Source organism: Poecilia formosa, unplaced genomic scaffold (assembly GCF_000485575.1).
Source record: "Poecilia formosa unplaced genomic scaffold, Poecilia_formosa-5.1.2 Scaffold329, whole genome shotgun sequence".
NCBI lineage: Eukaryota > Metazoa > Chordata > Actinopteri > Cyprinodontiformes > Poeciliidae > Poecilia > Poecilia formosa.
In genome coordinates, this window is record NW_006800268.1 from 664,181 (window position 1) to 691,735 (window position 27,555).

At 41.4% G+C, this 27,555-nt stretch overlaps 1 protein-coding gene across 1 annotated transcript in view; it reads right to left on the reverse strand.

The window, feature by feature from the left end:
- The window catches only part of LOC103152819 (netrin receptor UNC5D-like), a 64,851-nt gene extending 37,682 nt beyond the window's left edge, over positions 1-27,169 (reverse strand). The window contains exons 1-6 of the mRNA XM_007573449.2: positions 27,160-27,169; positions 25,931-26,095; positions 20,411-20,443; positions 15,633-15,818; positions 8,351-8,713; positions 2,646-2,730 (exon numbers count right to left, since the gene is read on the reverse strand). Coding sequence (XP_007573511.1) covers positions 2,646-2,730; positions 8,351-8,713; positions 15,633-15,818; positions 20,411-20,443; positions 25,931-26,095; positions 27,160-27,169 — 842 coding nt within the window. The remainder of the gene's footprint in view (positions 1-2,645; positions 2,731-8,350; positions 8,714-15,632; positions 15,819-20,410; positions 20,444-25,930; positions 26,096-27,159) is intronic.
- Positions 27,170-27,555: the final 386 nt, after the last annotated feature.

The following is a 27,555-nucleotide window of genomic DNA, read 5'->3' on the forward strand; positions in this document are numbered from 1 at the left end:
ACATCCGTCAGCACACCAGGCGCCGTTCATCTCTGCATTCATCATGGTTTAAACTAGCTCTGTGGGTCGTGACTGCCTCCCGGGGAGGGTGGGGGAGAGGGGGGGGCGGCATTGTTGACACCAAGAGTAGTTGATAACTACATATTGACACTCAGAGCAGTGAAAGAGGCTGTAAAGCAGAGACTGGAGGACTGGAGGTTGGACTTTGTTTCCTCCAGCAAAGTGAAGTACTAAATGAGGGGATCTACTGCAGAGAGGCTCGAACTCAACTTTCTCCCCTGCAGCTGGGACATCAAAGCACAGACTGCCACCTGTGAGAGGCTTCTGGATGCGAACACCCGTACTGCCGCGGTGCCGAGAGGAGTCCTGTGGGGAACGGGAGTCAGGCTGGGCACATCTGCTGTGGTAGCCTCAGGGTCAGCCAACGAACAGAGATGGTCATGGTTTAGACGTCCAGACTCCATGACAGAGGGTTCTACTGCCCACCAGCTACTATACGATACAAGAGTAATATGTAATATCGCTTCTGTTTTGTCATGTTTAAAAGTTTTACATCATAAAACAATTTTTTTTCTCAGATATAAACTGTGTAAGGTTTTGATGATGATTTTATTTCTTAAAGGGGCAGTGTTATATGAAATCAACTTTTTTTTAGCTTATCATAATGTCATAATGTTATTCCTGGAGTGCTGCTTTGATTCTTTCATGCATGTTTGAGAAATCCTTTAATCTCCATGCCAACATTCAGCTGAGCAAAACACCTGGGTGGACCTAGCCCCGCCTCTAAGCTCCGTCAGCTTCGTCAGTTTCCAAGCTAACGAGTTTCCGCCTCACTCAGCTCCTTCAGACTAGCCAGCAGCAATTAGCAAACACCTGGTGGAACTGTTCATCTGTGCTCTTTACACGAGTAACGGCTCAGTGAAATGCTGGTTAAAGGAGCCATGTTGGGATGACTTCCTGAAGGCAGAGTTTCAGCAAGAGCAGGAGCTTTTAAAAGCGAAAAAGGGCCAATTTCAATTCATTAAATTACAAAGTCAAAGTTCTTGATATTGATATGGCCCAAAATGAAAAAAGACTTTGACACCCTTGATCTATAACATAGAGATATAGCTCCACCAAGAAACACATTTTGCTTTTATAATAAACGACAATATTGTTTTGAGACCATGTTCAAGTAATAAATTGATAACGGCATCATAAAGCAAGAACACATTCTCAGAGATCAATAAATGTAGATTTATTGATCTCTGATCACTAAATCAGAGATCAAACAACAAATAAAATGAATGATGAAGTTTCTGGAAACAAAATTGATCTTCTAAAAAAAAAAGGCTAGTTTAGACTTAAACACCTGACTGAAGACTTTTTACATCCAATCTTAGAAAGACAGGAAAAAGCAAAATGATAAATCATTCAAATAGAAATTATTGAGATCTTTTGAATTTATCATGCCATTAATTGTTTTATTGCTTATTGTGACAGGCCTATTCCAATACAAACAAAAACTAGTCCTCAAATACAGACCATTTGACTGAAATCGGACGACAACAGCAATTCCTCATTTTGATGACTTAAAACAACAAATATACAATTATTTTTTTTTTTATTATTATAGTTTTATATAAGGTTAGCTCAACAAGTAACTCCATTCAGAGGAGGATTACTCTTTTAAGTAGATTGGTTTAGATAACTAGGTTTCTTTTTTTTTCTCTTATTGAATGAAACCATTTAAAAACTCCATTTTGATGTGACATGTTTTGGTCGTCTGAGAGACTGAAGTGTGAAACAAAAAAAACTAAAGCAGAAGAAACCTTGAAGAGAAGAAAGACTTTTTCACAGCTCCGTCGTTCAATGCGACCTTTGCGGCGCAGCGGAGCGGCCATCTCAGCCGTGTGTGTTACGGCTATGCAATTAAAATTCAGAATCACCTTGTCCAACATGACACAGCGTTTTCTCAGAGCTGACACAGCTCCCCCAAAGCTGAAAAGACTGAATAGTGCTGATCCTAGTCAGAGGAACTGGATTTTATGAGCCCAAATCTGCAAAGAGCTCCTTTTAGAATCACTTCAAACTAAGAGCTGTGTATGTCTTTTTTTTTTTCTTTAGACACTATTTGTTTAGTCACTATGACGCTTTCTATGTAAAAGATTAGCAAACAACCCAATAGTAAACCCAATAAGAGGGGACAGGATGCAGTAAGTTGTGAAATAAACAAATGTTAAATATAGTTCTCATCATTAAATGCCCCTTTTTTTCCTTTCTAACTCGATTCATGACACTCCACAGAATGAGAGGATTTCAAAAAAAAAAAAAATAAATAAATAAAAACAGGCTCATTAAACTCCACTCAACAGACATTATGTGGTAACAAATCACATTACTTTGACGCTGCGAAGCTTCAATCTAATTCTTTGCTAATTAAGCCGCCAATTACAGAGCACATTAAACTTTCTAATTGGTTTCGGTGAGATAACGGCGGCCGGATACGCAACGGTCCGACCGCAACACCGCCAGCTGTGGGGCGAAAGGAGAGCGACGGCGAGCGGGTCAGAGAGGACGGACAGCGAGTCGGAGCAGATGGACGATGCGATGCAGAGCGACTGACAGATGCTTGAAATGATATTTGGGTAAAAGTGGAGCCTCACCTCGCCTCGCCCTGATTGATGACCATGCACATCTCCCAGGACATATTTTCAGCCACAGCTCCGTGAGGCACAAGGAGGCTGACCCCTGAGGGGAAAAAAACACACACAAACACACATCCGTGTTAACATGGGCAGACATGGCCGCCTGACAGCGCGGGGCCAAATGAAGCTCCCGCAACAATCAGCTTTCATTTACACTGCGTAGATACCCGGCTTTGATCCATACTCATGTCAGTTCTTTTAACTTTACTGAGATCATTCTTTTTCTGCTGAGCAGGGTAGGAATTGTTTTGTTTGTCCCTTAACATCCTGACCAATCTTCTTTCTCATCAGGTGGACAGTTTGACTGAGATATTTGAAATCTGGACGTGATTTCTCCATTCTGAGGTGTGACTGGTTGGTTTGGAAAGCTTCACAGTTAAATCAAAAACCAACAGAGTCTGGTGAAGATGGAAGGTAACAAATGTATTAACAGTTATTGTGTAACATGGGCCTCATATCAAAGTCACCCCACCAATGGCGGTCAAGAATCTTAGACTAGTCATAAAATAACTTTCATGTTCATGATGAGAAAGCTTCTGACAGCAACTGTACTCAAAGTTTGATGTGTATGCCCGAGTAAAAAAGGAGAAGAATAATTCCAAACCTCTTCTAATCATCCATGTTCATGGAGCTGGTGATTAGACAACTAGAGCAAAGCAAGTGGAGAGTCTTTTCAGGATGTTAACACATCAGCACTGTGCCTTCACTGCTGCGTAATGCCTTTCATCTGCTGCTGAGCAAAGTGGCGCCGCATTTACATGGAGGAGCAAAGAGCATATAAAAGGTCCTGCTTTACAAGAGCAGAGCAGACTTCTTTAAAAGAAGGCTTTTCTATGCCTTGTGGAAAGCGAAACGTTTTGTGAAATGCGAATTCTAACAAGTCTGTTCGGATCAAATAAACACTGTTTCACACATCAGACCAGCGGCTCTGCCAGGACCACAGAGGAGGGAAAACACGTAGAACCGCATTTCTTCAGTCTTGCTTTTGATAAAGGGTGAGATAAGTTTTAAAAAAAAAGGGTGATCATTTCTCCAAGCTAGTCAAAGTCAAAGCAAGTTAGCAACAGCGTAAAGGGGCAGGATTATGTAAAATCAACTTTTTGAAGGTTGACATCATTTTATGTTTTTCCTTCATGAAATACATGGCTGAAGTGTCGCCATGATTCTTTCATGCATGTTTGAGAAATCCTTTAATCTCCCATGGCAACCATTCAGTTGTGAAGAACACCTGAGTGGACCCAGCTCCACCTTCAAGCTTTTCAAGCACCCCTCCCCTCGACTCTCCCATTCAGCTCCTTCAGACTAGTCAGCGGTAATTAGCAAACGTCCGCTGAGCTCATTACATCACCTACTTCTCAGTGAAACACTGATAAAAAAATTTATTCAAGTGTTAATAGAGAAGCCATGTTGTGGTGACTTCCTAAAGGTGGTGTCAAAAAGAGCAGGAGTTTCTTAAAGAGACAGAGGCCCAATTTCAAGGCGATAAATTATGAAGTCAGTCATATTTTGTATATACAGCATTTTTATAACAACTGAAGGTAACATGATAACTTGATTGTGGTATAAAATAGCTCCATGTGCCTGGGAAATATATAATACTGCCCCTTTTAATACTTTATCCTGGCTAAAGTGCTGGATGTTAAAGCAATGTGAACATCATTTATAGTCAAAACGTGACTTCTGCAGCACAACATACTCGTATCATCCAAGCATCTTCTGAGTTCCTGCTGTGGGGCAGGAACAATCTCCAGTAGCAGTCAGCCTGGCAACAAATCTGAAGAGGCCCCTGACTGAAGACGGTTGCTATCTGATTGCTTCATTCCCAAGGATCTCAAGAATTTCCTTAAGATAAACTTTTTAAATTAATTTGATGAAGAAACTCAGCTTAATTCACTTTTGAATAACTAGGATCACTTGGAAAGTATGTGTGATTGAATGAAAATTACTTTTTTGTAAATTGCCTCAAGACACCATTTGTTGTGAAATAACTTCACTATTAAACTGAATTGAATTAAATGAGAACTAATTTTCACGCAGAGCCGAACAGAAAGAAAAATACATGTTGTCTGCCAAAACCATTACACATTGAGGTCGGCTAAACGTTTGGTCACAATGTTCGCTTCTGCGAAAGACGAGAAGTGATTTTTTTCCTCCATTTAAAACCTCTCGGCCTCTGAATCCACACAGGAGCCGTTTCTTTGATAGAAAGTCGCTCCAGTTGCGCAAACGTTCAAAGCGAGGTCTTTGGAATAATTAGGACATAAATTCACGGAGGGAAGCTGCTTGTCAATTTTTAAAAATGTTATTCTAATTTGAATTTAATTCAATGTTTCAAACTGCGATGTGGTCCGCTCCTGCTGTGTTGGGATCCAAGGCGAAGCCTCAACTTGACAGGTTGCATCTTCAAAGTCTTTGTGAGACTCGCGCAGATATGAGAGATGCTGCTGCTTTACGGCTCATCACCGAGGTGACCAAAGGCTTCGGTAATCTGCGGCAAAGTGGAGTATGTGGGGGCTGGCGATTCAGGCTAATGAACGGCGGTCCCTGCAGACGCGCCGTGTGAGCGTCGCACTTGATGGCGGCAGCAACTCCTTGACTCAGATTCTCCAGCCTGAAAGTCGCCTGCAGGAGGCTGATTTCACTTCAGCCCAGAAAGCCGACCGACGGCGAAGAGTGCCGCATTTCACACACACACACGCACACGCACACACACGCACTGTTGTGACCTTCTGGGCAACTGCAACATTTGCTGGCGACGCCCTCGACAGCCTCGTTTATTTTGTATTCCCGCTCACACTCCTCGTTGTGTGTGAATGTCCGATTCAATTGCGGGTCTCGTTTGACAAACTGGCTCAAGACTCTGTGGTTTTTGTCAGCTTACACAAACTCATACACTTATTGTGCATTGTAAGCTGATGATTTCAGTTTAGAGATCGTTTATCAATATGTGGCTACAATAACAACACAAGTTTATTATGAAATGTATTAGAAAAATGTCAAGAAGTATCTGTGGTTGAGTTATTAACCATTTTAAATTAAAGGCTCATTCTTTCATGAATGTTTGAAAAGTGCTTTAATCTCCTGTAGCAACCATTCAACTGAACAAACCTGCCCCCTGCTGGTGGAACAGCGCATCTATTAAGGTCATTATTGTAGCTACTTCTCAGTGCAGCGCTGGTAAAAATGTTGTTAAAAGAGGAGTCATGTTGTGATGACTTCCTGAAAGCAGAGCATCAGAAAGAGCAGGAGTTTTTAAAGAGACAGTGGCCCAATTTAAAGGCGCTAAATTACAAAGGCAAATTTCTGTGAAGTCATATTTGATATACATCTCTGGAAACAAACAGGAGACTACTTTAAATGATCAGTTTCTCTGATTTTGCTTTTTATAGGTATATGTTTGAGTAAAATGGACATTGTTCTTTTATTCTATGAACTACTGACAACATGGCTCCAAAATTTCATTCGCACAAAATGGGAAATGGTCCAAATAATGGAAAAGATGCAGTGCTTTCAGCTTTCGGAAAGCACTGCAACTCAAACACTTGTTTATTTGCCATTCCTATGTCAGGCCCTGGTTTCAAGATGTCTTGTGAAATCAATCTATAAGTAACACAGCGGAAACTGTAAATACCAGTGTTTGAATATGAATGTTTCCGAACACAAATGGCCAAAAAAAACAAACAAACAAAAAAAAAAGGATACAAATATCTCCCTAAATATGAAGGTGTAAGAGTGCCTGTCTCTCACTCTGGCACCCAAGAGGTGCCAACCAAAGCTGTCGTCTTATGAAGCGCTGCTCTGTACAATAACAATATTATGGGTGATTTTTTTTCTTTCCTGATAGGCACACAGAAAACAATGCCAAAGATTTCTTTGTAATTGAAAATTCAGAGACAGTAGAAGAAGTGCTGCCAGTGCTTCCAGGCAGGTATATAGAAGTGCCAGTAATGTGGATAACGGGCCCCACACCAAGCAGCAGGATGTTTTCCCTGAAGTCATATTGGAAGTTGTTTGTGCTTCCAAAAATAAATAAATAAAAATAAAAAAATCCCTCTCAACAACCTGCCAGACAGGAGGGTGTCCCAGAGAAAGGCTCTCAATCATTTATTGTTTTATCATTATTTCATGCGATGCTTCTAGAAATCCTGCAGCAGGATAATCAGTCAACCCTGCATGTTGCCTGCAGAAAGAAAGCAACAATATATTATTACAACTATTTAAAATTACACTAATAAACTTTTTCGCAATTCGGAGCCAGTGCAGACCACCTCTCTTCGCCTGGCGCAACTCCTGCATGCAACTTTATTTCTTGCACATGTCTGATGGCTTAGTTTACCACCCGCCTCCATGACTACTGCTACATCTTCTTTTCAAAATTCATGGAATTTTTTCCCATGAATTTTGGGAAAGATGTGTTAATAAGCAAAGCTCTTTGACTACTAACACTGATTTTTATGTCGCCCGGCTGAAAAAACTAGAACTGAAACACAAAATGGTTGCCGATTGTGACCAAAAGGTAGAAAAGATTGGATTTCATTTGTCCTTTGCAAGCTAATTTTGATTCCACTATTAATGAAAATGCACAATTTTAGGAAAACCCTGTCAAGGCCCATCTCACTGAGAGCTGATCTTACTTTTAACAAATTAGCTTTAAGCTTCCTAGTAAGTAAGGTCCACCAGTCACTACAGTTTGGGCCTTTTGTCTCTTTTATCCACTCACCTTCATGTAATGTGTTTGGATCATTAAAACGTTTCTCATTCACTAATGTCAACTTGGTAGCATAACTTATTTTATCACACTGTGATAAACAGTTGTAAGGTACCATTTTACAATAAGGCTCATCTTATAGATGTCTAATAAAAAGTTCATAAATTGATCTCTAAACACTTTATAACTCTTGAATAACTGTTTATTATGCATTAATTAAGGGTGACAATGAGACAAAATCTACAGGTTTCTTGCCAAATAGTGAGCAAAGTATGAGCACTTACATATTTTATCTATGTAAGATAGCAAACCAAGATAGTCTGACACCTCATCACTCTTAATGAATGGATAATAAACAATTATTAATGATTAATAAAGTGTTTACAGTTGAATAGATAACACATCAATAAAATATTCATTAGCCATCTATAAGGGGAGCCTTATTGTAAAGTGGTACCCACTTCAGTTAGCTGTCGACATACTACCTAATGTTAAAACTGCATGACAACGACGGGTAACCAAGGAAACCAGTGACCGGCCAGCTCTTTTTGCAAATCACGGTGCTTAACATCGCACAGATGTATTGTTTATTATGTTTTTGTGGGGTATAAGTGATGATGGACGGTTGGAAGGAATTAATTTGATTTCCACAAATCTCTGATTGATGCATCCCTAATTTTCCTCCCAGTTTTGGACCAGTTTTTCTGTCCAGTGCTCCTCGTTTGCTGAATCATCACACAGGCCGTGTTTTACTGGTGAAAGGACTACCAGGAACGGCGAGGCAGAAGAGAAAACCCGGAGGAAGCTGTTAAATGCTGGCGTTGAGGAGCCTCTGGAGGCAGATCACGTCTATGGCACAGTTCTGATGAGAGGCTCCTGCAGCCTGTCGTTACTGAGAGAGCGAGAACAGAGCTGGGCTCTACACACCTTCATCTCCCCTTCCAGTGGTGCTCACCTGTGTTGGGCACCACCAGCCGGCCTCCAACATGGCCGAACACGCCACTGGTCCTCAGCTGCTCTCTGCTGCCGCTCAGGGGCCCGTTGAGCGTCAGGGGGCCCTTCTTGCGTTTGTCCACAGTGCTACAGAAGTCACAGCTGAGGTCCTGTGGGTAAGACTCGCTGGGCGCTTTGGCGTGGAACTCGGCACGCTCGGCCACGCCCAGAGACACCATGAAGGAGCTCTGGACTTTGACCTTGATGTCCGGCAGCGGGTCAAACAGCTCCTTGTCGGCGCCGTCATGAAAGCAGAGCGGCGTGCTGTACGTCCGTCCCACCGTCATATCGGGCGGCATCGAGGAGTTGAGAAGCAGCGGGTTGCCTGGACACACGGAGAGACACGGCACAGTCACCTAAAAGCTCTGTGCTCATGGGAAACGACAGGCAGCAGAACGGTCTAGTTAAAGAATCTTTTAAAATGATATTCATCACTGTCCTACTTGGACCTGAACGGGTTTCTGGGATAAAATGACGTGGAAAAGTATTTCTGATTTCCTATTCTTTGCATGTTTGTCACACAAATCAAGGAATCAGGAACCGAGTTGTAATAGTTTTGGGTTTTTCAGTGTTGCTTAGGTTATTTTGTTGTGACTTTTTGTTTGTCTAATTCAGATTGTTTTGGTTAGTTTTAGAGAGTTTTTGCTAGCTTTTATTAGTTAGATATTTATTTTTTAGTAACTATATTATTGTAAGTATTGTATTGTGACTGTGCTTTCATCGATTGGGTAATGATACCATTTTCAAAAAATGTATTCAATCACTGAACTTTAGCTGTCATCCTTTTGTGGACTAGCATTAGCGCCACGAGGTGGAGCATGGAGAGCCGTAAACTGCTGTAAACTGCTGTAAACTGCTTGTGTGGTGGGAAAAAAATCTATTTCACATCCTTTCAAAAGTCTGATAGTCATAAACATAAAAACAAAGAATATTATATGCATAATTCCAGTATGTTTTAGTTAGTTATAGTTCGTTTTAGTATTTCCCAATTAACTATGGGTTTTATTTTTTTTTTCAGTTAACAAAAATGTTTTTTCAATTCCTGTTATTTCGTTAGTTTTAATTAACAACAGTAACCTTGATCAGCAAGGGCACAAATACTTTTCCACCTCTTTTGATTCAGTAAAAACATTTCATATTGCTTAAAAACTAAAAACAGAGCAACAGACAGTGTCTTGATATTTTTTGAAAATAAATAAAAAATAAATATGTTGGAAAAATATGTTGCATTGTTTTTGGACATTTAATATCATAGATCTGTTGTGGCTTTTTTAATGTTCAGTCAGTACATATGCACATGATTTACATGTCTTCTCTTTCTGACGACTACACAGTATTTTTTTATGTTACAATCTTGCACAGTATATTGTTGCTGCTAATCTTTTTTTTTAAATATATTTTTAACAATACTACACAATGAAGTTTCCAGTTGTGATGTTATAAATGTTAAAAAGTTGTAGTGTGGAAACCTTTGCAAGTCACTGCTCATTTAACGTGACACATTTTAGTAAAAGCAGAAACTTATGTCATACTTTGATCAAATAGAAACTTTTTGTCGTCTCCAGGTGAAGTAAATGTGGCTTAGATCAGATTTTATTTGCTCTGGCGGCTCCGTGGCTGACCGCTGAAGTTCAAACTGCATTTCCAGGCAGGAGAGGGGAGCACGAGGGCCAAAGGGCCACAACCTGGACAGAAGGTCCAGGGCTCGGAGCCACGGTCAGGGCATCAGATTTAATTACCAAGCTCACACGCAGCTTGATCTCCATAATCCATCTGCTGGAGTCAGCTCCTCAGGACAACACGGTTGTCCTCCTGAAGGAGAAGAAGGGAGGCCAGGAGGTGTCTGCTCTGTAAATGAGAGGAGTCCTTCAGCCCCCACTGTGTGTGTGAGAGTGTGTGATGAGGGTAAGTGGGGGGTGGGGGAGCTTAGGTCTTCATCTGTGGCCATTAAATGTGGCAAAGCTGCCAAACGGAGCGAGCAGGGCGCCGCATCGATCTGGCAGCGGCACCAAGATAACGGCGAAGTCACTGAGTCCTTGCTGCCCAGCTGTTGCCTGGCGAGGGGTGCGAAGCGGGAGGCTAATGTTGTTTTATTTTTAGGAAAATCATTAATTACCGGGGATGGGATCTGTGATGAGCTTTGTGGAGGCTGCTGGTGTTTTTTTACTGGGTCTTCTTTTTGTCCTGATTTAAAACTAAAACTTGTCAGTAGAAACAGACATTTTAGTCAAATTTTTGTGTATTTGTCAATGCACAGCACTAATAAACATGGAATACAAATATTATTACGCTCTTATGTTTTGAAGGGGTTGTTTAGCATAATTCAGAATGCAAATTAAAAGATGACCCATTAAGGTAAACCCTCCAAACCACCGGCCATTTAAAGTTAACACATTCTCCCAAAAGCCTCCTTCGTGCTTCTAGCATCACATGATGTTATTATCATGAGGATTTTATTTTTCTGATTTAGTTCAGTGTTTTAAGTTCTTAATATATTGTTTAGTTTTTGTTCAGCCTCATCCTTAGCTGCTGTTTTATGTTTGGTTCTCATTTCACTCCTCTTGTGTTTCTATCCACTTCCTTCTTTCAGGGAACACAATAGCAATGGTAGCAACGGTAGCCACAGCATCAAAAGTTTAATATTTTCCAACTTTCTCGTGTCATGTCATTAGCCAATGTGTGCACACCTACATGAACGAACTCGAAATTTCACATACTCAAATTTCACCAGTCGCTTGACAAGAGGACGGCAACCGGTTGTCGCCTCGTCACCATAGTTCCATGAGAAATGAAAGGAGAGGGATTGATGTCGACTTCTCTATGTCGAAACCCTTACGGAAACAAGAAATCCTGTGGTGGTTAATCCTTTAATACTCTCACCCCCAAACCTCCGGCAGTACAGGTTCTCAGCATCATCATGGTGGCTATTTAACCTCTGGCCTGCAACAACTGAGAAAGCGTTTTAAAGGGTACGGAGTCACAGTTGGCTCAAATGTAAGTAATAGCAGGGATGTTCCACAGAAACGAATTAAAAACATGACCACAGTTTATTTCTAAATGCTTCTCGGGGTCTCGGTCAGCGCTGCAGCACCGCGGACGTTGGCCCACTGCAGACGACATTCAATCTCCGCCAATTTTTTATTTTTTATTTTTACCACTGGTCGGGCGGAGAATGATCTGATTATCACTTGAGTGTGCATCTTTAAGAATGGTACCGTGCAAATGGAATGGCAGCAGTGAGATGAGAGAAGTTAATGAAATGTACCTCGGGTTGAATACCTTGAGGGATGGGTTTGGAATTGGGCCCCTGATTAAAAATCACTCAGAAGGAGAAGGAATGTGGAAAGACAGGGTCAGGTCCGAGACTCACTCTGCACTCTGCCTCTCTGGAGAAACACCTGAGAGCATTTCTAACAACTTGGAAGCACTTCAATTTTTTTTCTTTCATAATTTTGTTATCCTTCAGGTTAAAAAATATCTAATTTTGACAGGCCTTCTTCTATTTGGATACAAGTTTAATATCCAAAAGTATTTATTTAAGCTGCAGTATGAAGCTTTTTTGATCAGTTTTTTTTATTTTTTTATTTTTACATTTTTGTTAAAACTGTCACCATGTCTTGACAATTTGTTATCAGACAGATAATCAGATTGATCTCCACATTCTCCCTGAGCTACTATTGCCATCTGAAGAAACACACCATTCCTGGTCAAAAATAACCAATCAAAGCCAGGGGGCGGGGCTTAACACATTGCCTCCTGTGAATGTGTTAATTCTCCCATTAGCAATTTAAGCAACAGGAATGTGCAGCATTTATTGCTAATGGGAGAAACAACTTAGCCTTATAGGAAAACTGTTTATCCACCGTCATGCTAACTAGCCTTAGCATTAATGGGAAGAAGCTGCAGCGCTAAGACTCACCTCCAGGCTCTGATTGGTTGTTTCTAGTTGGCACTGGGAGAAGGAAGAGGAGCTCGATTTTTTTTCACAGATTATCTGATTATCTGTTTGTCACGACATTTGCTACGACGACAAATGTCGTCAGTTTGTTGAAACTGTCAAGACATAGTGACAGTTTCAACAAACATGTATAAAAGTATGTTTTTATAAAAGTTAAATATGGCAGCTTCAAAAGGTGAAATCTTTAATTTTCCCTCAAAATCAAGTAGGCCAATCGAGACGGGAAAAAAAAAGAAAACCTCCTTAAAGACAAACTGGGGCTGTTGAGCAATAAGTAGAGAAGAGAGGAAGGAAGTGCTCCAGATTTCCCAGGGAGTCTCGACCCGGCTGCTAAACAGAGAGGAGGGATTGTGTCCGGTGGAGGGCACAGCAGGCAGGCTGCACAGAAAACTGGCCTATTTAAATACGATTGATGACCTGCTGAATGGAGCACTCTGCACATCTTTCCAATCTCAAGACGTAGCGCTTGGGGTGGGGGAGGACGGACGGGGGGGTTCATGACCAGCTCTCCAGGCCTCTGGAAGCCTGGAAAGGGGAACCTGGTGGGGGCGTGCAATGGGATGGATCACCTGTCTGCACAATGGCTATCACTAGCAGTAACCCAGAAGTGTCAGGGTCCTGCAATATGAATGCCTGCAGGGTTGCTGGCTGGGAGAGCAGCAGTCACACAGGCTACAGAAGTTATTGCTGCGCACAACAAAAATTGAATTGATGCTCACTGTTCCATAACTCCCCCCACCCCACCTCCACCCCCCAAATCCCTCATTTATCCATCAGTGGGTCATGCTGCTGTAATCTGATGTAGAAGATTGGTGGACTGACAGTTGGACGCACAGTCCAGAGGGAGGCAGGCTGAGTGCTGCTGTTGTCTATCAGAGATTGATTATCTCCTGCAACAGAATAACAGAGGTGCAGGTCTGTCAAAACAGATGGACAGGTCATTTCACTGATTATTGAGGCATAAATCTCACAGCGACAGGGAGGGTGCAGCCCGTTCTGCTTAATGCAGGCAAACACCATCAATCGAGCTGCAGCGCTCTCTCTCTAACTCTCTCTCTCTCTATCTCTCTCTCTCTCTTGCTCTCTCTCTCTCGTGACGTCGCCTGTTGGCCTTGTGCTTGCTCTCTGTTGATGACGTTACTTTTTATACCCTTGTCACACTATTATGTATCTGCCTTGAGTGTCAAGGTAAGAACATCAGCTGCCTTAGGCAAAAAACCTACCAGCATCACCACAAATCAGACATATAAAGCTTGGCATGGACTTATTTGGAGTTGCCAAACATTTTGGCATAAATGTCATATTTATGAGAGGTCACACGCAGCAGTCAGGTACAATCTCATGGCCTCTGACAGATGTCCAAAATAGGAACACACAATTATGATGTGATCCCCATGAATGTATCTGTAACTGCATGTTTTGGGTCTTTGTCTTCTGGGAAGGAGCTTTGGCTCAATGTCAACTGATCTGTATCCTCTAGTTTCCACTACAGGAACCTTTGGCAGGAAGCAGCGTAGCTTTCTGAGGCTGTTAGTATTGTTTTCTGTTTCCACACCATTTAATGATCTACAAACAACTAAATAGAGTAAAAACAAACCATGAAAATCACCCTGGTAGGGAGGAAATACTTCATTTACTTTGACTGGAGGGATTGCTGTGAAGGGATCATAACAGATTTTTAGGATTCTGCTGCATTTGTGTGTGTGTACGTGTGTGTGTGTTTTATGCACATCTGCACCACATTTATTTAAAATATGTGTATGTTACAAACTTTCTCTAATTTTTGAAGGGATTGTAATGCAGTGTCCCTGTGTAGTCACTATGAAATGATCACAACAGCAGGTTTTAATCCTTGCTGCAGCTGTTTCTCCTCTTCTCTTCTCTTCCCTCCATCACTCCAGCAGTGAGGTAACACCATATCACTGCAAATTTATGAGTTCCACCTTTTGACTGCATATAAGCCACTATGTATAGAATTTTGGTTATAATTGTGCTTTTTTTTTCATGGTCTTATTGTCAGAACACTGGATTAGACCAGCCAGTGGGGCACAGAGGTCAGTATCTATCAAATGTCATTAAAGGAAGCAACAGTGTTGTGCAGGCAACAGATTCATGGGTGGCCAAAGCTCACTGATGACCATGTCAACAGAAAGCTGGCTCCAGCTGCAGAAGAAGTTCATATCGGTTCTGACAGGAAGGTGTTAGAAGACACACAGCACCAGTTTGCTGTGTTTGGAGATGCATGGCTGCAAGAAGGTCAGGCATGCTGACAATGTCCATTGTCAGAATAAGAGCCTGGTCCCCACGAGGGGAAACCCTGTTTTTGGGTCAGGGGTCAGATTTAGGGTTTATGAATTGAGTTTTGGTTAGGGTTAGGTATGTGATGGATAGGGTTAGGAAAAGGGTAAAGGTAAGGTTTAGGCTGTAGAAATGAATGGAAGTCAATGGAAAGTCCCCACAAAGATAACCAGATAAACATGTGTGTGTGTGTGTGCGTGCGTGCGTGCGTGCGTGTGTGTGTGTGTGTGTGGTTTAAGTGGAGGACACACTGTTTCATAAAAATATTTCTAAATAATGGATCTGGCCTCGTCCACTGAGGATGATATGCTCCGGCTCACAAGGTTCAGGCAAGCAGGACCACATAGGAAGACTCTCTGAGCAGACTTCAGAAGATCTGGATTAAGATGAATAACTCATATCATTACTGTAAAAATATAACCAAGGATCATTTTCTGAGTTGGAAAAGTATGATTGTCTATTCAGATATTACACTTGCAAACAAAGTGCTTCACTGACTCGTGCCACCATTTTTAAAACACTTTGTTCAATTATAATTATAATCCAATAGGATCATAAAAGCAGCCAGTAGGGAGAATTACAGTATATCTTTCAGGAAAAGCTCCTTCAATGGTCATAATGTTATGTCTGATTGGCGTATACATCACATACACATCAAATATATTAAATGTGAGCTTTGAAATGTTATCAGTAATGCCAGATTACTATTCTCTGTGCTATGCTGTGCAGATGTTCTGTCTGCACTAATGAAGATTAACGGATCTCAAATTGACAGCAGTCCAACATAGTTTCTGAATAATTTAATCAAGATGTATTTGACAATGTGTTGTAATTCAGAAGGTAATTCTCAGTTTTTATTAAATTATGGAATTTTTAATATCAAATTAGATACTGAAGTCATGGACAGTTATGCATTTTCTCCATTTCTTTACAGCTGGCCTTTTTTCAACACCACAACACACAAGGTAAGGAGAAGAAGTAGCTTCACCTTGTCTGGTCGTCTTGAAGTTGAAAGACTGGAAACCCCCAGTGAGAGCCGAAGAGTCAATGACATCAACGCCGTAGTCGCTGTGGTTCTTCCTGTACAGCATGACGGCCACCACCAGGATTACCACGGCAACGATTCCTGCTCCGAGACCCGAGTACAGAGCCACGTCGATGGAGCTCTCCATGTCTGGAAGACACAAAGAACAGAAAAAAGTTCTCATACAGAAGTAAACGTCCTCTGTTTTTAAACATTTTATTGTGTTTTTAATGTTATGTAAGCTAAACATAATAGTTCTACCGAATTTTGATTTGTTTGTACTGCTATGTTGAGGATAAAACCAGTGTGTTTATGCAGGTTTTGAAATGTGTGTGACTTTAGCATGACCTGAAGTGAGCTTTTAAAAACAAAAGAAAAACGTGGGAGTGTCGACTCAGAGGAAGGAAAACATCCATGACCTCTGGAGGTCGCTCATCCTCCCTGCTTGTGGTGTACATTACCTGCCAGAAGCAGAGCTCACCTGAACTGGAGTGTGGGCGGCTGAGTTACATTGTTGTTGTACATAATATAGTTCAACTATGTGGAGTAAACACATAGACGCTTAGTTTGCTGCATTGATTTTGATATAGAGTCCTAGAAAAACAACAGCACAGAATCTTTACTTTGTTAGGGTCCACAGATTCACTCGGCACTTTATTAGCTACACCTGTTCAATTACTTTTAAACAACGGTAACGACGGCTTGAGGTAAAAATCGAACATCAGAATGTAGAAGAGAGATTTAACTGACTGAAGGTGGCGTTCTCTTTGGCATTTCAGAAACTTTCCCCAATACACCAATTCCTCAAGACTATTCCAACAAGAGACAATATTCAGTTTCTACCTGTTACTAGGACAAAATTCCTTGTTGATGACAAAGGGGAAAATCTGACCAACTGGTTTGAGATGGGAAGTCAACCGAGGCTCAAACAACCACCCAGTACAACCAACTTTGAAGCGGATGGGCTACAGCAGCAGAAGACCACAGACCACTGATGCCGGTCAGCTAAGATGAGAAGAACAATGGTACAATTCACAGAGGCTCATCATGGATCAGTTCTGTCTGGTGTCAGCACTTCACATCCAACTTAAAACTGAAACCCAGTGAAACTGGAGTTTTTGGTACTTTATACAACAACATCTTTTTCAGTCGTGAAAAACGGTGTACACCTTTGCTGCATCTCTGGAGTTGAAATAGGGTTGCTTTCCAAAGACACAATTAATTAATCATCAGGTGACCATCTCCTTTAAAGCAGGAGAGTTAGTGTAGAGTGTTGCGGTTTTATTTTTTTCTGTGGTATTAAATATGTGATTCTTATCACATTACTTGGAATCAGTTATTTATTTTCTGAGATGAAACCGTCTTAAAGATGAAAGAGGATTGTCTTTGTTGTATGAATAAAAACCCACAGAGAGTGAAAAGGGTATGATGCAAGGTGATGGAGACAGACCTGTTATTATGTAGATGTTCAAGGGCAAACTCTGTCAGGAGTAGGACTGCATTACACAGAACAGAAAGCTGGAACAATCCCGTGCGCTACCTCTCAAAGCCTGAACAAAATGGAAACCAATCGTCATGCCTGCCATTACTCTAACATTGTTTCTCCACTGAAGTGGCTTTCACTGGTTCTGCCTTAGTCCGCCCTGGTCAGACTGTACCAGATTCTGAGTGATTCTCCGTTTTTTGCACTCACTTCAGAGTTTGTACAAGCCACACCAAGCCATGTAATGCACAGAAGAGATATGACTGACAGCAGACTGCATTCGTTGATTGGCCCGTGATTTAAGACTCAACAACTCAACCACCGACGTGAACCGACGGACATGCCGTCTGCCATCAGAGAGCTACTCAGCATGGAAAAGTGTGATCTTGAGCACATGCGCCAACCTTTGGAGTAGACTGACTAAGATTTAGATGATTTAGCAAACATTACGTCTTTCTGAAGAACAGAAAGCAATGAATCAGAGAGATACAGTGCAGCTCTGGTCAGCGTTCTGTTGGAGCTGGTCGGTTTGAAACACCTGAACTACATAACATTAACTTTTGCATTTTAGTCTTTGTTTAGACTTTTCTTTTCAACAAAGTGGACATTGCTTTACAATTTTTGAACGCATTACCCAAATTCAAAAGTTAAACATATTTAAAAATTCAAAATAATTTGCCTCAATAAAGATAGCTTTGCATGAACAGCAAACTTTCAACATGTCTGAACAAAAACAGTCCATCAAAACCACAACATTTAAGTCCTCCACTGACAAGTGTGGATGCAAACATCATCAGAGAGCATGGTTCCAGGAACGAGGGTAAGTCTGGAGAGTATTCTTATCCATTGGATTTACCAAAGGAAAACAGGTTCCCTGGGTAGAGTTTCACCAGAGTCTCAGTAAAGTATGCAATACACTGTAGATGTGCAAATATATTTCTTCTTGCACTTGAACTAAAATAATTAAATTCCACTCAAAGTCGCTGCTGCACTTCAGCACATGCAACCAGTGCTCATGTTACCATATTATCACATATTAATAAGCAGTACTTGCTTAAATGTACATTCCTATTGTTTTTTTATGAATGCATTTTTGCCATTTCTGACATTTACAAAGCTCACAATAAAAAAAAGTCTTTCGAGACACGGGTCACTTAGAATGCAACCACACATGCAGTCAATTCTCATTGTCACAGTTGATCACATCCTCCTCCTCCTCATTGCATGACTCTCAGCAAACGCAAATGATTTGTTGACTATTTATGTAAGATGTCCTATTGCTAGATACCAAACTGGTTCTCCAGAAGAGAAGAAAAAGCCTGAAAACACTCATTTGAGTCTTGGTAATGAGATTACTAACGCTGATCCTATGTAACTGGTTTCCTACCAAGATGACGGGTTTCCAGGGTAATTTCCTGTCAGTCCATTCATGTTGGAACTATGTATAGAAACACTACAGCGTGAAGTCACACACAAGATCCCGCCCCACAGCTTCATGCCGAAGGGCAAAAAAGCGGTTTGCTGATGATGACTACCATTGGTGATAGTTGTAAAGTTGTCAATACAATGTTCTAAATCTTAAATATATGCGAGATATATGTAAAAGAAAATGGGACAGAGTGTTTTGCTACTAATTCTCAATATGATCAGAACTAGATAAAGTCTGGAAAATGTTTTAATTTAAAAATAAATAGCTAGGGAGAAGGAAGCAGGTCAGTAATGCTAGCTTGACTTTGACAACCTCAGCATGTAGATATGCTGTGGAATTCGGTGTGTTTCAGGTGACCTACAGACAGATCACCAATGGAGCAAGTGTTGAAATTAGCTAATCTAAAGTAGCTACTATATGGTAGCTAATCTGCCACAGTTATCACTAGTTAATAATTGCATTAATAATCGCAAATAAACATCCAACCTGAAAACATAATACGGCAACAGATCGAATGTTCTGTTCTTTGTGTGGGAAATGTTTGCGTGTTTTTCAGTGTCGAATCCTGACTCATTAGTGGTGCTGTTGTCAGTTGCTATAGTAACAAGTCTGAGTGTAGTGTAGCCGACAATGAGAGCGAGGGGAAAAAAGAGAACACAAGTAGTTTTGAGTTGTTCTTCAACAGTTTTTCAGCGTTATTTTTCCCTTTGCTGTGGCGCACTGCACTGAATTAATAACACCTACATCTCCAGGATTAAATCTTGTTAATGAAATTGTTCTACCATGGAAGCATGGCTGTGGATGGCATGTAAGATAATAGTCTTTTAGCCCTCCAGCGTTAACGCACGCGTGAAATTTCCAGATGTAAACAAGAACATGCAACATGTCCTTAGGGAGAGAAAAAGGAATTCTGTCTCCACAAAATTCCAGTAATACTTTTAACAATTCCACTTTTCCATAAACTTTGTAATAACTCTATATATATTATACAGTGCAGTCGCTGAGACAGAATCTTTGTTTGGAAGCTAACTTCCTTTGTGCCTATTGGCCTGTGTTTTCCCCCCAGACTGTGTTCAGGCTAGAGACGACGGTCAGAAGCTGATGCAATGAGAAACAGATTAAATGAAGCTGATTCAGATCTCTCCTTGCCAGAGGATCAACCGCCACAGTCCAGCAAAATGCACTTCCTGTTCTCATTCAACTTAGACTTACAGCCTGACAGCAAAGGAGTAGGCAAGATTTTACACTAAATTGGCGAGCTAATGAAAACACTCAGGCTACAGTAGAGGCTGGCAATCACTTAACCGGGCCGAGTCCGCCGCGTGATTGAGAGCTGCCACAGGAATGGCAGGACAGTGCCGTAAATTGGACAAATTAGCTCGTTTGCAATGATTACAGCCCATTAATCCTCCACAACGCAGCACATGTTCACTTGTCACAACCAATCCATCTCCTGGCTCAAAGTAGAAACACAGCTGTGATGTCACGGTTGTCATAAAAAGTCAGCCGCCGAATAATGATGGAGAATGCGTAATGAGCATTTGCTGGGTTAATTTCTGGAGCTGCTCAGATCAAGGTGAACTAAACGGTTGATAATTCGTGATGTTTCTATTTCCAGGCCGCGTTCTGGGAGCGTGAAAGAGAGCCCGTCACTCTTCTTGTTTTCTTTTCCTGCCAGCTTTAAATTTAAATCATCTCCTGCCCTCAGATTTCAGGGTAAATTACACGTAAGTGACAGATGGGGGGGAAGAGGGGGTCGGGGAAGGAGGGTGAGAGGAATGGGTATGGGGGGGAGAAGAAGATGAAAGAAATCCACAGAGGAAGACTCACTTTGAGGTTTAACATCATGTAGCAGCTTTCGATCTGCAAAGACAGAGAGATAGAATGAGACAAAGAGGAGAGGAAGTGGCGATTAAAGTGCAAGCTGCTGTGAAGTGACTAACAAGTGAGGACTCAAAACGCAGACACGCTGAATAGGAGGATGCTCTCCTGCTGATTGAGCTCACAGAGGCCGGACAGAAACTGATGATGGGGGGGAAGACGCTGTTACTGCCCTCGTCCAATCACAGGAAAACACCGACAGGAATCTACTGTATGTTCGCACTGCAGGCTTTCATGATCAATTCAGATGTTTTTGTGAAATCAGATTTTTTTTTTGGGGGCGCTGGGGGTTGTTCAAATGTCCAAATACATGCAAATTGTGATCTCCTGTATGAACTGCAAGTAACCTGAACCGGCAGTTGAGGATGCAACACCGTCAGAGGCGCATGATCAGTGTTTGGGGAAGAAAACATGGATGGTAATGGTGGAGCAAATCTTGTGATTTTAAAGTTGTTGTCCAACCGGAACCAGCACATCAACAACTTAATCCTCATTATCGTCCTCCATGGTTGTGTTTTTTTCTTTGTACTTCCACGTATCACAACGCAGAATAGTGACTTTTATCGTTCAGGCTGGATGAATGTGACCTGACTCAGTTCACAATTGAAAAGATCAGAAACATATCACATTCAGGACCTCATATCCAAGTGGCCTTGGTTGCACTGGAAAAAAAAAATCAGTTGTGTGTTGCTCAGACTGTCATGAAAAGATCAGATGAAGGTCGCATGAGGGCAAAAATAAATCTGATTTGGGTCACTTTAGACTCCAGTGTGAACATAGAGTAACAAAGAAGGAAATGATCTCATTGGATGAGTTAAGAAAGGTAAAAAAAAACAAACAAGTTTGTCTGAAGTTCAGGAAGAGAGTTGACTGTGCACCAGGTCCAAAGGAACTACTGTAGTGGGAGTTAAGCTTTTTCACTTATGACCACATGTTACACATAAAATACAATATGTTTATGGTGTGTACAACGTTGTAATTGAGCTAAATCTAATTTTAGTGTAAGACACAGCAGACTGTAACTTATAAGAACGATTGAGAGGAACAAAGAAATGTGAGAGAATAGAGTAGAGGAGAACAGAGTCGGCTGTGAAACTTTCTACTTTCATCTAAATTTCAAAAAAATAAAATCCCATATTAATGTGTAATGGAACCCCAAAGAGTCTTATTGGAATAAAGTGACATTATCCTTCTACTTTTCAGAAGATAAACTATGAAATATGCAAATGAGCTCATCATGGCCAGGTCAGTGGCTCAATGCCCAAGTCCTGTTAGCAACCAAAAAAAACAAAACAGTCCCAGTCATCAACCCTCCACCACTGTGCTTTGCTGTTGATTTGCGGTCTCTGTGTGTGTGTCTCTGTGTGTGTGTTCTTGTTTTGTTTTTTTGTTTTTTGTTTTTTAAATCAAATATGTCTGTGAGCATTATGGTCAAATATCTCTTCTCGTCTCATTTTTTGGTTCACATGTTTACTCTTGCTAACGGTTGGGTTTTCTGTACTTTCCCTAAATGTTTCAGTCTGTTTTTAGGCTTAATTAAAGTCTCATTTATTACTAAGAAGACTGGTAGCTGTTTGAAATGTTTTCCTCATTGTTCTGATCTTCCTCGCTATAAATTGGCTTTCTTTTGGTTTTTAGTAGATGCGGGTGGACCAAACCAAAATATCAATAAAATCGATACGAAGCTGATATCAGTATTAGATCCATAATACCATAGTAAGATTAATACTTTAGTTTCAGATTCCCTCTTGAAATGTTATTTTTGTTTTTTGTAGTTTTTCTACTCAAGAAAGATTGAGTGAAACTCAGGGCAGCATCCAGAACATTTTCAGAAAAATTTTCTTTCCAACTTTCTTTTTACACCTGGATCATAGCCTGTCTCCTGTCTCATCGCAACAGTGACACATCTTGATATACGTCATGTGTTTGCAGCAGCAGAATCGTCCCAAAAGAGAAGCAAATATACATTCTGAATGAAAAGGCAGACATCAACCTGCTGCAGTGACCCAGTCAATGAGGCCTGGCTGCAGAGGGACAATAAGAGAAATGGGAGCACACAATGCTCAATGAGCTGGAGCAGACTGTCCCCCAAACATGAGACGATAAAGTCAGACAGGAAGGACTATCCTAAGAAGATGCTGTATCTTCTGGTCTACTCACTTTTTCATCTTGGTGTATTTTTATTTTTTTTTTAATAAACGATGATGTGAAATGCCAAGATTTATGTAGCTATGTGAGTTTAAATTGAAATACTTTTAGAGCTGACCAGCAGGGGGCCAATTTATTTATGTATTTTTTGTTCATAGAAACAAAAAAAGATGGGGCCCTGTCAATTACAAAATGAATCATATTGTGTTTTCGAAGATTGTTTTTAGCAGTAAAAATTTAATGTTACTCCTCCCAGACCCAAAAACACACATCCATATTTGCCCTGAATCCCCCTGGATCTGCATGAAATGGTTTGTTCCTGCTTGCAGCACTTGACAGTGACGGTGTTCAGCAGCAGTCAGTAGAAGACGAGAACGACTGTGGCAGCTACTATGCTGCTAAGAAAAAGGGGCCCCAAGACTCCTGGCAGTGCCCCTGACTGCACGATCGGGCCGATCGAACATGTTATACCTACGATTTTGGTCGTCTAGTTTGTGATCGCTCGGGTTTTGAAAATCAGCCAACAATTCTAAAATCGATTAGTGTGAACTGGGCTTAACGCTTCCCAGTCACCATGGCAACCCTTGATACTTCAAATTCTGACGCTATCAGGCAGGAGGGGGAAACAAATGCGTCCACTATAACACTTGCATTCTATTGGCTTAGAGGTTGCCAGGAGACGGTGCTTTTTTTGTTCCAAGCTTGAGCACAAGCCAGCAGAGAGGTTTTAGAACAGCTGTCAAAGGTCACCATAGCATGGATAATCCTATGATGTCACAAGACATGTTATGATGTCACCCCAGAACTTCAGTTGAATATTCAGTCGATCAGTTCCTTAGTTTATCAGAAAGCACAAGGTTGAGTGGAGACTGCTTCTACAGAAAATACTGGATAATTTGCGGCATTTTTTCAAAACTTTTTTTGAGAAAAATGGAGACTCAGACGAAGGAATTCTTCAAACAGGAGACCCGTTGTCAGGAAGATGGATGGAAGAACGAGCAAAATCAAGATGCCTGGATTCAAGGCAAAGATACCCAGAGCGGTAATTCTTTTGAGGATGAAATTAACAGGCTAAAGACTCTTTTGGACTCAGAATGAGAAAGATTCAACGAGGAACGCCAAAAAGGAAATGACTTGGAAGAAGAACTGTACGACGTGAAACTCAAGCTAGAAAAACGTGAGTTTAACTAAAACGACGTTAGCGTATGCAGGGAGACAAAAAAGGATTGATTGCCAGTGAGGACATCTCTTTCTTGACTTCCACGACGTTTTTCATTCACTTGATCAGGGGTCTTCACTCCAATATACAAGACCTGGTATCCTGCAACTCTTAGAAATGTTTCTGCTTCAACTGACTTTTAATATAATCTGAAAACATCAATTTGATAAAGTTAAAGACTTCCTTTTCATCTTATCTGCTTCCTTTGTTTTGCATATTAAAGTCAAAGATTAAAATATGGGGGGATTTTTCTGCCATTATCCGAGAGCACACATTTTCAGTCTGAAAGCAGGATTTCATGTATTTTGTTCTCAAAATGTTTAATACTCGTGCTTACATTTTCAGTTTGAAAGCAGGACTTTATGTCTTTCTCCTCAAAACTTGTAATGCTTGTACTCAAAACTTCTGCTCTTTCAAATTTTCACTGTGCTTTCTCAAACCTTTCTCCTCGCACTCAAAACGTGTCCCTGCCGGATCAAATCTCCGCTTGCTAACCTTTTTGCTTGTATGAGAATCATTTTGTGCTCGGAACAAAAAAGTGCCATCGCCTGGCAACCTCTGAGCCACATTTGGAAAATTTTTGAAGTAGAGCAGAAGTTTTGAGTACGAGCGTTCGAAGTTTTGAGAAGAAAGACTCTGTGGCTGTGTTCACACTGCAGCCTTAAGAGACCCAATTCCGATTTTTTTGTCAAATTGGATTTTTTTGCCAGGGCCGTTCCCACTTCCATTAAATGCGACCTGAATGTGTTCTGCAGTGTGAACGAGTGAACGACCTGAAAGTGTCTCGCATGCGCAGTAGAGGGTCCAATAGCGTCAACGTTCTCAGTGTTCTTGCAACCACGCAGGCAATCTAATTTTTTGTCAGAGGGCCCAAGATTCCTGGCGGCGCCCCTGTTCACGAATGATCCAATTCTTCTGGACGGATCTTGACTAATTCCTATAGAACTGAAGCCTCACTGAGAGCCGTTCTTTGTTCTCGTATTGCTCTGCGTACACTGCAGTACCTATTATTATTTTATTTAATTAAAAAATATATACATTTATTTAATTGGTGAATAAATAAAACAACAACGTAAGAACACAGAGCATGCTCATTGCTCTGTTTTTGTCTCCTGTTATGGTGGCAGACAGGGTGAGGACATGACGGTTCTCCTTCTGCTTGGTTACTTCGGTTCTCCTTTTGCTTGGTTACTTCTTGCCTTTTGCGCCTTGAACAGTGTTCATAGTTGAGCGTTGTTTACTGTTAATGCATTGCCTTAATTGCTATGTTTAATGGTGCAAACAGTTGAGGTTTCTGACATGGGTAATGTGGGCAACCGCCCAGGATGTTATCTTTTTAGGGATGGCAGGAGACCTCCGCGGATTGTAGCACAGAGATGGAAGCAAAGCAGAATGAAGAAGAGTTTGAATTGATACTGGTTAAATTTATTTCAGCTCTAAGTATTTAATATCTATGTGTTTTTATGGGAATTTGGATCTTTCAGATCAATTTGAGAAGCAATTTTGATAAGTGCCCTTAATTTTATTGAGTCACGCAGCACGGGGTGCTGGTCTTGGTCTTAACTCGGTCTCAGGTTAAGTGGTCTTGACTACAACTCTGCTACGTGGCTCCTTGGTTGCATGTCCTCCCTCACCCACCTTCTTTCCATCCCCTTTCTGTTGGATTTCTTTCAAAATAAAAGCCACTAGTGGCAAAAAAAAGTGAAGTTCATGCTATGTTAGGACAGGAGACAAGATGTTTCCATCCCTGAAATTATGATGCATAGAATCAAATATCTAAGTCTAAACTATGTTACAGAGTAAACACAATGAAAACATGCTTTTTCTGTGGCATTGTTCATTAAAATAGCACATTTCTAATGTATTAAAATTAAACACAATAAGTACACTTAAAAGTAAAAGTACTTGCTGAATGCATTACCTAATCGCTAATACAATATCATTAATACTTAAGTATTTTTAAAAGCCAGTACTTTTTAAATTTTACTTAAGTACAAATGTTAATGTGGTACTTTTACTTTTACTAGAGTACATTTTTCTCTGTGTATTTGAACTTTTACTTAAGTACATTTTTTGAGTACTTTCTCCACCACTGCCCTTACTCTGGGTGCACAGTCCGTCAGTGCAGTTCTCGGTCGCCTTGCTGCTCCCTTCGCACGTCTTGCCTCGGTGTCTAGGCGCTGGGGAGTTGCATTCCCGACTCCGCTGCCGTTCGCACTGGCTGCTGCACACCGTCCATTCGCTCCACTCGTCCCAGCCACCATCAACTGGAAGGCGAAGACACACACAGCACAGACCATCACAATGGTGGCAACGCTTTAAGAAGCAGTTATACAGATGAGGCCCTAAAATCAATTAAAATCAAAACAATTGTTACACATTTTTGAAGATTAACAGAATTATCAGGAGCTGTAATGCATGTAAGCTCTTTGTGAAGAGAGTCACTTTATTTAGTTAGATATATTTTACATCTCAAAAGCAACGTGTCCAAAAGTGAGGATTATTATTATAACTCTTCTCAGGTTTAACACCCAGAGCGCCACGCCTTGTTTGCACAGAACGTATGCGTTATGTTGTAGCCTGGCAACAGAAGTGAGCCAGGAGTGAAGACAAATGCCATGCAGCCATATTTACAGAAAGTGGATGTTTTTCTCCAGCAGCTACACATGCAGGCTTGGTGTGGCAGATAATGCACAGCGAGGTGTGTTGGGACAGCCAGAGACACATTTCTCCTCATTAACCCCTGGGCCTGTTTATATAATGAGATTTGATGCGAGGCAATGAAACCAAGACAGCCTGGCGTATGCTAATAGTATCGGATCTTCCTCTGCGCTCCGTCATCTGATCAAGGAAGAGCTCATCATGCTTAGCTTAACAAATACTGGGCGACCAGATGGCGCCGGCGGACTTCTGGCAGCAGTTGTGATACCCCCCGCCTCAGAGAGGTGTGGGTGGTGGAGGAGTGGGCTCTTTTTCCTTTGTGAATTTTTTCTGTGGGTTCGCCTCACTCTCCACACCTCTTGCGGTTTTTCTCCTTTGTTATTTAAAATGCTAGTGAGATCGCTTGTATGTTGGGAGTGTGTGAGCGCAGCGAGGCTGACCACGGCTGTTGTGGAGCGAGTGTGTATTATCCACCTGTGATGCTGTGGACTGTGTTCGTCTGTCACCTGCTAACCAACAGCGTCAAACTGAAACCTGCCGAACTTTGTTGTTGCGTTCTCAGCTTTTATTTCCCATTTTTACCATCAGCAGCCCCCAACTAAAGCTACTGCCTTGTTCCAACTCTCTCCCCAAAAGATCCATCACTCCCTCACCATCACCTGCTTGTTACCTCTTATCATGTGGCCTCTATCCTCTGTGTTTGTCCTTCATTCAGGCCAAACTTGGCGCAAAGTTCCAAAATGAAACTGACTTCACCTGCCAAGAGATGTTTATTGCTGCCTACGCTTCAACCTCATCTGCTTCTTCCTCCTCCCACAGTGACAGAGCGATGCTGACAACACAGCAGAACCGGGCCTCCCTCACTGCTGCGGACATCTTGGAGGCGTTCAGGCAGGTTTCTGGGAACACCAGACACCGGCCTCCAGCTGTCGGCGGCTCACCGGCTTCCTGACTGTCCGGCAGCAGTAAGTGAGGCTGGGGAGCATCTTCACCTGCACAGTGGGCAGCCGTGTCTCCCCACTCTCCTTTCCCCCTGTACACAGCAGCTGGGTTTCCATTAACTATA